The sequence below is a fragment of the Tenrec ecaudatus genome, chromosome 4, assembly GCF_050624435.1.
Source record: "Tenrec ecaudatus isolate mTenEca1 chromosome 4, mTenEca1.hap1, whole genome shotgun sequence".
NCBI lineage: Eukaryota > Metazoa > Chordata > Mammalia > Afrosoricida > Tenrecidae > Tenrec > Tenrec ecaudatus.
Window position 1 is genome coordinate 16241022 of NC_134533.1, and position 16490 is coordinate 16257511.

General features: G+C 38.0%; 2 protein-coding genes across 2 annotated transcripts; both read right to left on the reverse strand.

Annotated features, from left to right (window-relative positions):
• Positions 1–115: 115 nt before the first annotated feature.
• Positions 116–1069, reverse strand: LOC142446334 (olfactory receptor 5B12-like). Its single transcript, XM_075548095.1, has one exon. It carries the CDS (start codon positions 1067–1069, stop codon positions 116–118), a length of 954 nt encoding a protein of 317 aa, XP_075404210.1.
• A 14125-nt stretch (positions 1070–15194) lies between these two features.
• On the reverse strand, positions 15195–16148 carry LOC142446335 (olfactory receptor 5B12-like). Its single transcript, XM_075548096.1, has one exon. It carries the CDS (start codon positions 16146–16148, stop codon positions 15195–15197), a length of 954 nt encoding a protein of 317 aa, XP_075404211.1.
• Positions 16149–16490: the final 342 nt, after the last annotated feature.

Below are 16490 nucleotides of genomic sequence, written 5' to 3' on the forward strand. Positions count from 1 at the left end.
GCCCGAGAAAGTTGTTTCAGTAATGTGGAAACTTGCAGGTTCAAAAGATAAATATTTTCAATAATTATATACATATCTCAGCTTCATGAAACAAAAGTTGACGGATTCAATATAATTAAAATATGCTACCAATTAAAGATTTGGCCTTCCCGACAACTTTTAGAAAGGCACTCTTGACCTCTTTGTTCCTCAAGCTGTAGACTAGGGGGTTCAACATGGGGATGACAATGGCATAGAACACAGAGGCCATTTTGTCTGTGTCCATGGAGTGACTGGAGCTGGGCTGCAGGTACATGAAGGTGACTGTCCCATAGAAGATGGACACTGCAGTGAGGTGGGATGCACAGGTGGAGAAAGCCTTCTGGCGTCCTTCAGATGACTGCATCCTCAGAATAGTAATAAATATAAATACATATGAAGTCAATATTATCATGACAGAGAAGAAGGAATTGAAAGCTACCACTAAAGAAATAACTAGCTCTGTGATGTATCTGTCAGAGCATGAGATAGCCAGGAGGGGAGGAGCATCGCAGAAAAAGTGATCAATCACATTGGACCGACAGAAGGAGAGCCTGAAAATGTTCCCAGTGTGAATGGAAGCATCCAGGAAACCCAAAGCATAGGAGCCTATGTCCAGACAAGCACACACATTTGCTGTCATGGTGGTGGTGTAATGAAGGGGTTTGCACACTGCTGCATACCGATCATAAGCCATTACAGCCAAAAGGTTGCTTTCAGTAATGGCAAAAGCTACAAAAAAGAAGAATTGAGCGGCACAAAGATTATAGGAGATGACGTTGTCTCCTGTGAGAAGCCCTGTCATTACCTTGGGAGTGACAGCTGAGGAGTAACCAAAGTCTGCCAGAGAGAGGCTGCTGAGGAAAAAGTACATGGGAGTGTGGAGATGGGAGTCCAGCAGGATCAACAGGATCATCCCCAGGTTCCCAACCAGACTGATGAGGTAGATGAGGAAAAACGTTATGAAGAGCAGGATCTGCGTTTCTGGGTCATTGGTGAACCCCACAAGAATGAACTCCGTCCCCTCTGTATGATTCTCAGTTGGAATCATGGAGGAATTATGTGGTTGTTCTGTAACAACGGGAAACCCAGAATCAGAATTGTAATGAGAGAATACACTGAGGTCTCTGAGCGTGTTTAATAGATGTCTTATTGCAACCTCTGAGCATGTTCATGTCTTCTTTCAGCCTTACAATTACTGTTTTCAGGAGACAGAGAATGCTATGAAAATCAAATTTGATTATTGTTTATTGATAGCATAATATGTTTTAAAGCAACAAGAAAAAGAAAAGAAATTCCAACATAATGCAATCAAATTGTCCAATCCCTAGATTGGATTCTAATTAGGTGATGGGAAATGATTTATGCAAATCATGATTACTAGTTGGTGAAAAAGGTGGGCCAGACTTCCTACTTAGATTTTCTGAAAAGAACACAAAATATTTTAGTCAGCTAGTTGGATGAGATTAATTAAAGTGATTTTGAATTGCGCTCATTTCATTTCAAAACACAATTTTTTGTTATTACAATTATTTGAAGAACAGTGTTCTCTGATAGTGAAAGACTGTTATGTAAAACATCCCTAGTAAAAATGGTTTCACTGTATATAATATAAAGAATATATAATTTACCACATAATGTCATAAAATTAGAAGATAATGAACAGGGAATAAAAAAATGTTCAGTATCCTTTTAAGAAGAAAGCTACACAAGGGACATTTGGATACAAAACCTAGACAAACCCTCTACAGAATTCATTAAATTGTCTGAGTTTTTTTTTAAATAACCTAAGTAGTTTTACAATATCTGTTATCTTACCAATTTGATGAATGAAATGCTTGTGTAATTTTTTATATACAATTTGGAGATAGAGATTATGTTCATCAGGGGATGGTAGACATGAATGATGTAACTTAGGGATTTATATATATAATATAATATAATATAATATAGATATAATTCTTTCTGTACTCACCTTTTCAATTTCTATTCCTCTATTCTTATATAAATCCAGCTTCATCAAGTAAGATTAGAAATAATTTCATCAGTTACTTTGGGTATAAACTAACTTATATTAGCCTCAGTTTTCTTATGGTATGATGGTAAAAATAACACTGGGAACACTCTTGTTAACATCAGGTCCATAAATGTATATAATCTATAAGAATTCTTTGTATTCATGAAGTCAAGGAGGGCTTCTTTGTGTAATAAAACATGGGATGCTGTGCTAAGACAAACGTAGTCTCCCCCCCTCCCCAGTATTCTGTTCCTCTTGTGCAAGTAACCATGGATCCATTTATTATAAATAAATTCTCCCTCCCTCAAAAAAACAGATGCTACAAATATTTACATATTAACTTTGATGCTATAACTTATTAGATGATCTTTTGACATCTACTATAGAATTTCCACTTAAAGTCTTTGTACTTTCTACTGTTAGTAAAATCCTAGTACTTTCCTAAAAGAAACCTATTTTTTTACATTCTAAAATCCTAGTTATACCACTTAGAGAGTAGAGGGTCTGTAAGAAATTAATCTCTATTGCACAAATTGTTTAGCATACTGAGCCATGAAATATCATCATGTATTTTATTCAATAATTTTTATTGAATGGTTACAGTGACCCACAAAATGCTCCCTGGAAATCATCCACAATTTCTCCTATACACACAACTTTGCCAATTTATTCAATAGAACAACATTTATCAACTTTCTCCTATAGAAAGTTTGGGTTTTGTTAGTTTTTTCTCTTCCTGCATAAGCTATTAACAATATTTAAATGTAGGTGAATATTAAGCCAATGATCTATGTTATAATAAAAACACACAACCACAATGTGGTATTGATTTCAACTCATTGCTTTAACTCATCGTGTCAGAATAAAATAACATTCAAAAGAATTTCAACAGTTTACTTTTGAGACAAGAATAAACTTTTTTTGCTCTCTATCTTCTCATGTACTCTGTGATTTTTTCATCTTTCCATTTATTCTAGTGTATTTAATAATAGATTTCTAAGCAATATTCCATACTCTTGTATCTCTCTATTTCAATTCTAAGTGTAATATAGGCAATCATATAAAACGTTTTCATAAGAATGGGTTATTTGATTTTCTCACTAAAAATAGATTTTACCAGGATTTGTAACACTATAAAAATTTTTAACAAAAAACATTTTAGATTGAAATAACTATAAAATTTTTTCAATGTCACATAATTTAATTTCTGCCGATGGAAGGATTCAATGCTCTCTGTGATGTTCCATTATGTCATGCAAATAAATAAGCATTTTCCTAATAGGATCTCACAGCTTTTTTTTATATGTAACCTTTGCTTGTACCAAGCAAACACAAGAAAAATTTAAAGTATTTACGTCTAAACTCTGAACGAGCCAAGGGACAGGCAACTGCTTTGATATATTTTTCTGATCATCTCTTGTCTGCTGATCCCTCCCTTTAGATCAAATCCACAGTCAGTTAAAATTTGTTACCTGAACAAATCTACCCTCTTGCATGACTCTCAAATCAGAAATTCATTCCATGAGAGAAGAAAGCACGCCTCTTGGAAATTCTTCTTCAGGTTTTTTTCCCGAAGTTTGAGTGTTGTTCAAGGACACAGTGTAGCGTAAAGGAAAATAAAATGCTATTCACCTTGAAATTGGCTAACATGTGCTCTTGCAGTTGATTTGCTGCTTTCTCTCATTACTTGAACTTTTTGAACGCAACGTCATTATCTACGCTATGTAATCAGTATAAAGTTGCTTCCAACAAAGTTCTCTCCAAAGGACTGCTGATTTGATGAGAAAATAAGAGATACTTACCTTAATAATAATCAAAACCATTATTGTTTCAAAATGTTTTTCCTACTCACTGTTGCAGATTCTTAAATACCTCAGTTTGGAAGGATGTTACTGTCAGAAGTAAACAGCTATTAGCAATAAGATAAATAAATGAATGGCCGAAGGGCCTCTGGCTTTGGGGATTTTACTTCTAATATGAGATCAGTTGGGAAACAGAAAGATTAAACACTAGGAACTAGGACATAGTTTTTCAGACACAGAGCTCTCAGGAGACAAATGTCCCATGATGGTTATAAGAACTCTTTATGTCACAAATAGAGAACAGATGATTAAAATGTCTATGGAGATCCAGCTCTGATTGTTTAGGGATACTATGGGTACATTTACATAAATTGAATTAATTTTCTGCAATAATGCACATATCAAGCCCCAACATTAGCTCCAGGGAAACAATTTGATATAAACTCCAGAGGATACAGAAGCAGGCTCTGTCACTAAACATCCCAACTGGAACCCAGAGATCACGTCTTCACTTAATTAAGCTTCAATGTTAGCATCTTTGAGAAGAAATGTCAGTTCTCTCCATGGTTTATTGAGCTCGATGAGTTTCAACTACAATGTTGAGCCCTGGGTATACAGACCCATATGAAACAAACATGGAAATACCCTCATGGTATTTCATTCTAAAGGCAAGCACAATCAACTAATAAACAAACTAATATATACATATATGAAAATTATACATACACATGTACATGAGTTTCAAAGAATGCAGCAAAAGTTGAGAAGTCAGTGAAACTTCAGGAAGGTTAAAGACTCTTTCATTGGCAGTTGCCATTTCAGCATCCATCAAGAACAACATCTCTAACAAAACAAAGAATACTCTTTCCCAATATCAAAGTTATCATTGGAGTTGTTCTTGTGTCTCACAGAATTAGGATAACCGGTTTCAAGGATTACTCAAATTTTGTCCTGCCTGATACTATGACCATTGTAATCTATAATTAGCTTCATAGTTGGAGCCTTATCCCCCACTAATTTGGAAATAGGTATGAGAAATGCCATAATTCTTAAAATGTCAATATCCAAATCTAGCTTTTAAAATGGAATTATTTGTAACTTGATTTCAAAACATGATTATTATTGTAGTTACCCTCAAATCAGTTCCAACTCATAGAGATATACAATAGAATGAAACACTACCTGGTCTCACAATATTTGGTATGTTTGGGCCCACTGTTACAGTCATTGCATCAACTCATCTTTTTTGATAGTCTTCTGCTTTTCCATGATCATTTCCATATCGCTACTTTGCCAAGCGATATCCATCTCCAGAGACTGGTTCATCCTTATAACCAAAGGACATAAGGCCATGTCTTAGCACCCTCAGTCCTGAGGAGCATTGTCTGTACTTCTTCCAAGGCACAATTGTCTCTTCTTCAGGAAGTAAAATAGTCTGTAGGCATATCATGCTTTAACAGCATCAATTAGTTTAAAAATTCCTTTTATTGTGAGTTACGTTAGGGGAGCTATATTTTCAGATCTCCTTATAATTCAACAATTTCAACAACTTATCAAACTTCCCAATACCTTGCCTGTCACCTCCACCTCTCCACTTTTTTAAAAATCTCTTCTTACTCTTGAAGAAGATTATCTTCTCTTTCGCCTTAGGTGGGTAACATTTGTCTACCCTCTAGTCTTGATTCCCTTCCAATTTCACCACCCCTCTCCCCACCTGCCGTCAAAGTCTGTTTCTTTTGGTATGAAAACTTTTATCTTTTGTCATAACAATGGTCATATAAAATTTGACTTTTGTGTATGACTAACTTTGCTTTTCATAAGGGCTTTCATGTCCTGAGGTGTTGCATTGTTTAGTGATCCATAGAATTCCACTGTGTGTATGTACTGAAAGTACTGAAAGTACTTTCTTTTATGTACATTATCCATTCTTTTCTTCATGGGCATTTGACTGTGTTCTTCTCTTTGCTAGTGTGCATAGTGCTACAAGGAACATGAGTGTGCACATATGTTTGTGATACAGCTCTTATTTCCTTGGATTTATCCAAGTAAAGGGATTCCAGGGTCATATGATATTCCAACTCCCAGTTGTGTGAGGAAATGTCACATTTCTCTCCACAATGGTTGTACATGTTTACTGTCCCATCAGCCATGTGTGAGTGTTCCACTCTGTCCACATCCTCTCCAGCATTTGTTAATTTTTGTTCTTGCTGTTGTTTTTAAGTTCGATGTCAGTGATGAATTGACACATCTCCTGAAACAATGGGCTCAAATGTAACAATTGTGAGGATGTTGCAGGACCAAATTGTGTTCTTTGCTGTACCTAGTGTCATTGTGAGTTGGACCCAACTAAAAGGCACATAGCGACACAACATCAATGCTGGGGTGGGGTGGAATCTCTTCTTTACTTTGATGTGCATCTCTCAAATGGCCAATGATAGTGAGTGAGCTTTTCTTAATATATTTATTGGATATTTGAATGTCTTTTTTGCCGAACTGTATGTTCATGTCCTGTGCTCATTTTTAATTGGATTATTCATCCTTTTCTTGTTAAAGTGCTATAGTTTCCTATAGATATTTGAGATTAGTCCTTCTGTAATATATCATTGCAAAAAATAGCTCAGGCCATGGGTTATCATTCGATTCTCTTGATAAGGTGTTTTTATATATGCAATTGTTTTATTTGTATTTAGTTATTTTAAAATCATTTTACTGGGGACTCTCACTGCTCTTGTCACAATCCATACATACATTCATTGTGTCAGGCACATTTGTACATATGTTAACATCATCATTTTCTTTTTTTCTTCTTAAAATCATTTCATTGGAGACTTGTACAACCCTTATCCAAAGCCATACATCCATCCATTGCGTCAAGCACATTTGTACACCCGTTGCCATCATCAGTCTCAATACATTTTCTTTCTACTTGAACCCTTGGTATCAGCTCCTCATTTTTCCCCTTCTTCTCACATGAACCCTTGATAATTTTTAAATTATTATTATTTTTCATGTCTTACACTGTCTGATCTCTCCCTTCACCCACTTTTTTGTTGTCCATCCCCAAGGAGGGGATTATATGTACATCTTTGTGAACAGTTCCCCCCTTTCTATCCCACCTTACCCTTCCCCTCCTGGTATCGCTACTCTCATTATTAGTCTTGAGAGGTTTATCAGTCCTGGATTCCCTGTGTTTCCAGGTATGATCTGTACCTGTTACATCCTCAGGGTTACCTGGATTTGTAAGGTAGACTTGGAATCATAATAGTTGTGGTGAGGGGAAGCATTAAAGAACTAAAGGAAAGTTGTATGTTTTATCGGTGCTATACTGCACCTTGACTGGCTCATTTTCCTTCCAAGACCCTTCTGTAAAGGAATGTCTAGTTGCCTGCAGATGGGCTTTGGGTCCCCACTCCGCACTCCCCCTCAGTCACAATGATATAATTTTTTTGTTCTTTGATTCCTGTGTATCTTATCGACACACAAGCTGGTGTGCTTCTTCCATGTGGGCTTTGTGGCTTCTCAGCTAGATGGCCGCCTGTTTACCTTCAAGCTTTTAAGACCCTAGACCCTATATCTTTTGATAGCTTGGCATCATCAGCTTTCTTCACCACATTTGCTTATGCAATAGCTTTGTCTTCAGTGATCGGGTCGGGAAGGTGAGTATCATGGAATGCCAGTTTAATAGAACAAGGTGTTCTTACATCGAGGGAGTACTTGAGTAGAGGTCCAATGTTCCTCTGCTACCTTAATACTAAACCTATAAATATATGCACATAGATCTATTTCCCCATTGTTATATATAAATATATTTACATATGAACACACCTATATTTAGACCTCTATAAATGTCCTTTGTCTCCTAGTTCTTTCCTCTATTTCCTTTTACTTTCCTGTTGCCCCACTATCATGTTCAGCCTTCATTTGGGTTTCAGTAATCCTCTCAGTTACATTGCCCTTGATCAAGCCCTACCAGGCCTCCTACACCCTCCTTGCTATTGATTTTGAATCACTTGTTCTTCCCTTGTCCCTGAGTTTGTTAACACCCGCTTTCTTTCCTCTGCCTCCCCCGCTCCCATGTCCCCCTGGAACTGTCTATCCTGTTGTTTTCTCCTCTAGATTGTTAATTCCAACTATTTTATTTAGATAGACCTGCAGAGATAATAATATGCACACAAAAAACAAGACAAAGCAAAAGAAAGCAGCAAAAGAAAACAAACCAAAATCAACAAAAAAGAAAAACCTGCAAATAGTTATAGATCTGTTTGTTAACTTTTAGGCGTGTTTTCTGATCAAGCCTGATGGGGTGACACACCTTGGCCCCAAAGTCTATTTTTTGGTGTTTCCTGGAGACACCATTGCTCTGTTCCCTTTGTTGTTATGTTGCACATCCTTAGTGTTTCGCCTCAGTGTGGTGGGTTCACATTTGGCACAATTCCCCCACTGTATCTCCAGTGTTGTCCCCTGTGGTGTTATGGGTCAGTGAGGGACATTGTGTTTTATAGTGGGGCCGGCCCTATGGTTCTCTCTGTGCTTTGGCTGCACTGAACAGGAGTATCGTCCTCAGAACTTGTTGAGGCAGGGTGTGTTCCACTCTGTCTTCCTACCTTCATTTGCTCTTGTATACTCTGATCAGACTTGTCCCTCTCCCTAAGCTGTAGCTTCAATGCTATCTTCTGAAGTGAATGCTTATGTGGGGAGGGGGGTGGCTTTCTACCTAGTTCGGATTGGCGCCAGCCCCCAGACCTCTGTATTTGGTTCCCCGCTTCATGTTGCATTCACATCTGGGAGCACTGTTTTAAAGTTTGATCCCTCTTTTTGGGGAGATATAAACAATACCCTCCCCTTGGGTGGGTTAATGCCCTGTGCCCCCGCTACCCATGTATCCCCGCCCCCCTTTAGTTGGCTACTGTATGTATTCCCAGATTTGTTCTGGCCTTTGCCATACTAACTGGACCTCACCCCAGGAATGTTTGTAGACAGTAGCATTTTCCCTGTGCCTCTTGCACTTTTAAGCTTACCTCAGTGAACTCGTGTTGTACTTGTCCTTTTGTGCTTGGCTTACTTCACTTAGCACAATTTCCTCCAGTTCTTCCCATGTGCCAATGTGCATCATGTGTTCATCACTGGATTTTAGGGATGTGTAGTACTCCATTGTATGTATGTACCACAGGATTTTAATCCATTGGTCTGTTTATAGACATATGAGTTGTTTCCAACGCTTAGCAATTGTGAACTGTGCCGCAATCAGCATCATTTTCAAACATTTTCTTTCTTGATATCAGCTCATTTTCCCCTTCCCCCTCCCTGTCTCATGAACCATTGAAAATTTATAAAAAATGTTTTCATGTCTTACACTGACCGCTGTCTCCCTCCACCCACTTTTCTGCTATTCATCCCCCAGGAAGGGGTTATATGTAGATCATTGTGATCGGTTCCTCCTTTCTACACCACCTTACCCTTACCCTCTTGGTATCCCTACTTTCATTATTGGTCCTAAGGGATTTATCTGTCCTGAATATCCTGTGTTGTGAGTTCTTATCTGTACCAGTGTACATGCTCTGGTCTACTTATTTTTTTACATGTTATTAGGGGCTCATACAAGGTTTACTTATTTTTACAAGGTAGAACTGAGGTCGTGATAGTGGGGGAAGGACACATTAAAGAACTAGAGGAAAGTTGTATGTTTCATTGGTGCTATACTACACCCAGACTGGCTGGTCTCCTTCTAGTGACTCTTCTGTAAGTGGATGTTCAATTGTCTACAGATGGCCTTGGGTCTCCACTCTGCACTACCCAAAAATTCATGTTGATATGGTCTGTGTCTTCTATTTTGTTTGTGCTGTGTTTATTTTTGTTATGTTTATCTCTACTTTTTCATTGATGAGTTTTACAGTTCTGTGTTTACTTGTAGGTCCTTAATCCATCTCCAGCACATTTCTATATATAGAAGGAAGTATGAATTCTGTTTTATTCTTCTGCAAGTGGAAATCCAATTTTGCCAGTATTATTTGTTGAAGACATTATTTCTCACCCTTATTTTAATGTGTTTGGGCATCTTCTCAATAATTAGTGATCTGTGCCTGGATGGATTTATGTCTAGGGTCTCTATCTCTTTTATTAGTCTATGTATCTTTTGTTGTACATTACTAAGCTGTTTTGACCACTATGACCTTGTAACAGGTTTTGAAATAAAGAAGTGAAAGACAGACCTCGTACTTTGTTTTTCTTTCAGGATGTATTGTTTTACATGGACCTCTTTCCTTTACACATAAAGTTGATAGTTTTTCTAACTCTTTAAAGAATGCTTCTGGGATCCAGTTTGAAATTGTATTATATTTATTGATAACTTTGGATAGTATTAATATTTTCATAATATTAAGTCTTCCTATTTATATACATAGTATGTCCCTCCATTTATGTAGATCTCTTTAGTTTTACTATAATAGTGTTTTGTAATTGCCTTTGTACAAGTCTTTTGTTCAACTGGTTAGATTTATTTAAAAATTTTAATATTTGGGATTACTACTGTAAGTAGTCTGATTTCCTTGCTAACCTTTTCAGAAATTTCTTCATCAATCCACAGAAATCCAGTTGATTTTGTCTCATAAGTTTGAAATCAACTTGTATGTCACTAAAGACTCCAACTCCATTTCAGTTTTAATTTTCTTCTTCTATTTTTTTTGTTTAGCCACAAAGAACACTATTAAGAGCTGAGGGGTAAGGAGTCTGGCAGAATTTTGCTGGTTGTTTCGCTTTTTTTTAGATTTTCAAGTTTCCAATGTTATTTTTTAAAACGTTTTATTAGGGGCTCGTGCAACTCTTATCACAATCCATGCATACATCAGTTGTGTAAAGCACATCTGTACATTCATTGCCCTCATCTTTTTCAAAGCATTTGCTCTCCACTTAAGCCCTTTACATCAGGTTTTCTTTTTTGCGCCCTGCCTCCCCGCTCCTCTCTCCCTTATGAGCCCTTGATAATTTATAAATTATTATTTTGTCATATCTTGCCCTGTCAGATGTCTCCCTTCACCCCCTTTTCTGTTGTCTGTCCCCCAGGGAGGAGGTCACATGTTGATCCTTGTAACCGGTTCCCTCTTTCCAACCCACTCTCCCTCTACCCTCCCAGTATCGCCACTCATACCCCTTGTCCTGAAGGTATCATCTGCCCTGGATTCCCTGTGCCTCCAGCTCCTATCTGCACCAGTGTACATCCTCTGCTCTCTCCAGACTTGCAAGGTAGAATTGGGATCATGATAGTGGGGAGGGGGGTGGTAAGAAGAAGCATTTAGGAACTAGAGGAAAGCTGTATTCTTCGTCGGTACTACATTGCACCCTGACTGACTCATCTCCTCCCCTGGACCCTTCTGCAAGGGGACCACATGGCCAGCCCCACTATAAGATATGATGTCCCTCACTGACCCATCACCCTGTGGGGGACAGCACCGGAGACACAGTGTGGAAATTGCACCCAACCTGATCCCACGACAACCGAGGAAAAGCACTGGGAGAATGCAGCAGAACAGCAAGGGAATGGAACAGCAAGGTCCCCCAGGGAATGCTGAAGGTGGACTTTGGGTCCAGGGCATGGTGCCCCAACAGACTGGACTGGAAAATGCTCCTAAAGGCCAACAAATAGTCCTTGAACTAACTACAAGCTTTTCTTTCTTGTTGTGTTGTTTGTCATTGTTTTGTTGTTGTTTTGTTGTATATTGTTGCTTAGTTTTTCTCTTTCTTGTTTTTGTGCATATTATCACTCCTCAGACCTGTCTAAATAAGTAGGCTGGATGAATAATCTGGAGGAGAAAACAACAGGACCAATAGTTCTGGGGGGACATGGGATAGGTGGAGGTGGGGGGTGGGGGGGTAGTGGTGTTAACAAACCCAAGGACAAGGGAACAACAAGTGATCCAAATGGGTGGTGAGGTGGGTGTGGGAGGCCTGGTAGGACATGATCAAGGGTAATGTAACGAAGAGATATGGCTGAAACCCAGGTGGGGACGGAGCATGATAGTGAGATAGGAGGAAAGTCAAGGGGAATTAGAGGAAAGAGCTGGGAGACAAAGGGCATTTATAGAGGTCTAGACAAAGACATGTACATATGCAAATATATATATATATGAGGATGGGGAAAGAGATCTATGTGCCTATATTAATAGGTTTAGTATTAAGGTGGCGGAAGGACATTGGGCCTCTACTCAAGTGCTCTCTCAATGCAAGAACACGTTCATCTATTAAATTGGCATTCTTTGAAGCTCACCCTCCCGACACAACCGTTGAAGACAAAGCGGGTGAACAAGCAAATGTGGTGAAGAAAGCTGATGGTGCCTGGCTATCAAAAGATATAGCATCTTGGGTCTTAAAGGCTTGAAGGTAAACAAGCGGCCATCTAGCTCAGAAGCAACAAAGCCCACATGGAAGAAGCACTAGCCTGTGCGATCACGATGTGTCAAAGGGATCAGGTATAAGGCATCATCAGAACATAAAAATCTTACCATAGTGAATGAAGGGGGGGGGGGTGCAGAGTGGAGACGCAAAGCCCATTTGTCGGTTGTTTTGCTTTTACAAGGATGACACTGCATGCAGTTACACAGCCCATCTAAACAACTGAAATCAGCAAAAAGATCCCACTAATCCTTCCATTAATGTTGTTCTCTCCCTCTCTTTTTAACCTCAGTCTTCCTTCTTCCTACCTCAGTAGTTTATTCTCCCCATCTTTCTGTTCCCACCGTTGGCCTCCACGTAGTCATCACTGGTGTTATTAAATATTTACCTCTGTATGATTGACTAAGCATAGTGTTCTTTAGTTTGAGAATGTATTATGATGTTGAAGAGACTTATCATTGTTTCTTATTGATGCATAATCATCCATTGTGTGAATATACTACAGTTTATTTATACATTCTATTATAATCAGAGTTTTGGACTGTTAGCATGTTTCCAACTGATTTTTGTATGTTGATCATATGCTCTTCAAAGTTGCTGATTCAATTATTTCCATCCATTTTTCTGTCAAGTCTTTGAGAGTTTCTAAGTTTAGAATCATATCACCTGCAAGTTTAGAATCATAGCCTCTCCAATTTAGATGCCTTTGATTTCTTATTGTTGTCTAATTGGTCTGGCTACAACTACCAGCACAATATTGAATAAGAGTGATAAAAAATGGCATCCTATGTGATCCCATTCACAACACGGATTTTCCTTCTATAGTTCTGCTATGTTTTGTTTTTTTAACCAGGAATGGGTATTGGATTTTATCAAATTCCTTTTATGCCTTCATTTTTTATGATCATGTGGTTCTTTTTAAAAATCACTTTATTGGGGGCTCTTATAGCATTCCATCCACCAATTATTTCAAGCATATTTGTACATATGTTGCCATCATCATTTTCTAAACATTTTCTTTCTATTTGAGTCCTTGATATCAGCTCCTCCACCCCCACCCCCACCAAGTTATGTGGTTCTTTATGGTCTGTTGTGGTTTTCTACATCACACTGTGTTTACTTAGGTAAGTAACGTGTTTCTAAAATTTTCCCCATTTCTTCATGGTTTTCAGATTTGTTGGAGTATGGTCCTGTAAAATATTGTATTCTTATTTCTTTTATTTCAGTAGGTTCTGTATTGGCCCCATCCATTTCATAGCCATGATATGTGCATCTTCTTTAAAATTGCTAATGGTTTGTCAATTTCGTAAACCCTCTCAGAGAACCAGCTTCTCATTTTATTTATCCTTTCCATTATTTTCCTATTTTCTGATTCACTTATTTCTGCTCTTTATCTTTACAATTCCATTTCTTCTGCTGATTGAAAGTTTGTTTTGTTAATTTTGCTCTAATCTAGACAAATGTTGGCTTAATGTGTTAATTTTTAGCTCTTGGTTCTTTTTTGACATGTGCTTTTATTGCTGTAAATTGCCTTAAAGTAAGACTTTTGCTGTGACCAATACATATCTCGTCATTCCTTTTAACAAAGGTTACCAGAATGCTAAAAGCTAAATATTTTGTTAAAATGTATAGACATAAATAGCAAAATTGTGAATAAAATGTTGGACATTGGTTAATACTCAAAATAATAATTACCATTTCAGAAAAAAAATGGAATCAGGAAGGAAGGAAATTTAAGAATCAACAGTAATATGCTCTTTCTTTTCTGGATAGCAATTTTAACACCATCTTAAATATTTATATTAAGTTCATCTATATTTAATAAGGTATTATCACACTGCAATAGTGATTGAAATTTTAGAATATACATAGACTCATATCAATGTTTAAAACACATTTCTCTATCCACTGGTTGGAGGATGTCATGGGTTTGTCACAGGCATGTGAAAATGTCATATATGCCTGCAAGTGTAAATGTTTGTGTATGGCAGGAGTTAAATGATTACATAAACAGAGTACTGATGCTCAATAAATGAAGATTTTTAAAATATAAATTCCACATTTACGGGTGAATTTTTTTCATAGCTATTACTATTTATTGTACAAATGGGTAACATTGTGATAAATGGAGAAAAGGTTGAAGTCATCAAGGATTTCAGTTTTCTTGGGTCTGCCATCAATTCTCATGGGAGCAGCAGTCAAGAGATCCAATGACACATTTCATTTGGGTAAAACTGCTGCACAAGACGTCTTGTGTTGAAAGTGTTGAAAAGCAAGAATGCTACTTTGAAGGCTAAGGTGACCCAGACCCAAACCATAGTATTTTAATTGCTCCATATCCATGTGAAAGTGGGATTTTGAATTGGTAAGATCAAAGTAGAATCTATACATTTGAATTATGGTGCTGGAAAAAATACTGAAAGTACTGTGGCCTGCTAAAAGAACAAGCAAATCTACCTTGGAAGAAGTACAGCCCAAACGTTACTTAGAGTAAAGAATGGTGAGACCTCATCTCATGAATTATGGATATGTTGTGAGGAGAGACCAGTCCCTGCGAAGCATATCAGGTTTGGTAAAGTAGAGGGTCCAGGGAAAGAGAAAGGCCCTCAACAAGACGGATTGACACAGAGGCTGAATTGAAACAAGGGGCTCAAGTATAAGAACAATTGTCAGGACCAGGATGCAGGACCAGGAGGTGTTTCCTTCTGTTGTACATAGGATCATCGTGAGTCAGAACTCATCCAAAGACACATTCCAACAAGAACATCACTATTAAAATCTCATATTTTCAAAAAGTTCACTTTGTAGATGGAATGGGGAAGTTGTTTCAAGAATCGGGAGATTTATGAATTATGAAGAGTATTTATGAATTTTATGAAATTTATGAATTAGGAAGTTACTTTTCATAGTAACATGCATAGCTGAGCTTCTCAAACCCAACATTTGAATTTATATAATTAGATTCACTATAATTAAAATATGAGTTTTATGGATGATTTTGCCTTTCCAGCAACATTTAAAAAGGCACTTTTGACATCTTTATTCCTCAAACTGTAGATTAGAGGGTTCAGCATGGGGATGATGATGGCATTGAACACAGATGCTATTTTGTCTGTGCCCATGGAGTGACTGGAGCTGGGCTGCAGGTACACGAAGGTGATTATCCCATAGAGGATGGAGACAGCAGTGAGGTGGGACGCACAGGTGGAAAAGGCCTTCTGGCGGCCTTCAGATGAGCGCATCCTCAGGATCGTAGCAAATACTAATATATAAGAAGTCAATATGACCATCAGAGAAAAGACGGTATTGAAACCTACTAAAAGAAAAATAACTAGCTCCGTGATGTATCTGTCAGAGCATGAGAGGGGCAAAAGCGAAGGAGCATCACAGAAAAAGTGGTCAATCACATTGGACCGACAAAAGGAGAGCCTGAAAATGTTCCCAGTGTGGATGGAAGCATCCAAGAAAGCAATCACATAGGACCCTATACTCAGAGCAGCACACACATTTGTTGTCATGGTGGTGGTGTAATGGAGAGGTTCACACACAGCTGCGTAGCGATCATAAGCCATTACAACCAAGAGGTTACTTTCTGCAATGGCAAAAACTCCAAAAAAGAACAGCTGAGTGGCACAGTCATGAAAAGAGATGATGTTGTCTCCTGTGAGAAGTCCTGCCATTACCTTGGGAGTGACAGCTGAGGAGTAACCAAAGTCTGTCAGAGAGAGGTTGCTGAGGAAGAAGTACATGGGAGTGTGGAGACGGGAGTCCAACACGATCAGCAGGATCATTCCCAAGTTTCCAACTAGACTGATGAGGTAGATGAGGAAAAACGTTACAAAGAGCAGAATCCGCAGTGTGGGATTATTGGTCAATCCCACAAGAATGAACTCAGTCACCTCTGAATTGTTCTCCATTGGGGACATGTGAGAATTTTGTGGCTGTCCTGTAGCAAGGAAAAAGGTGTCAGAATGACAGAGGATAGAACACTGTTGTTATCAATCAGATATCTGCCTCTAAGTATAGCATCTCCTTCATTGCTTCCGGGATTCTCTAGATGTAACGTGGTCCTAAACAATGCTCTACTTTTAATTATTTATGGAATGATAGGATGCTCCAACTATAGGACTTCTAAAAATAAAATATTGAGAAGAAAACAGGTTTTGCTAGATCACAAGATTAGCTACTGACTAGAATTGGACAGTATCTCAAGTCAGACTTTCTAACATTGAAAAAAGTATTGTAATTCACCAAAATAGATGAACTCA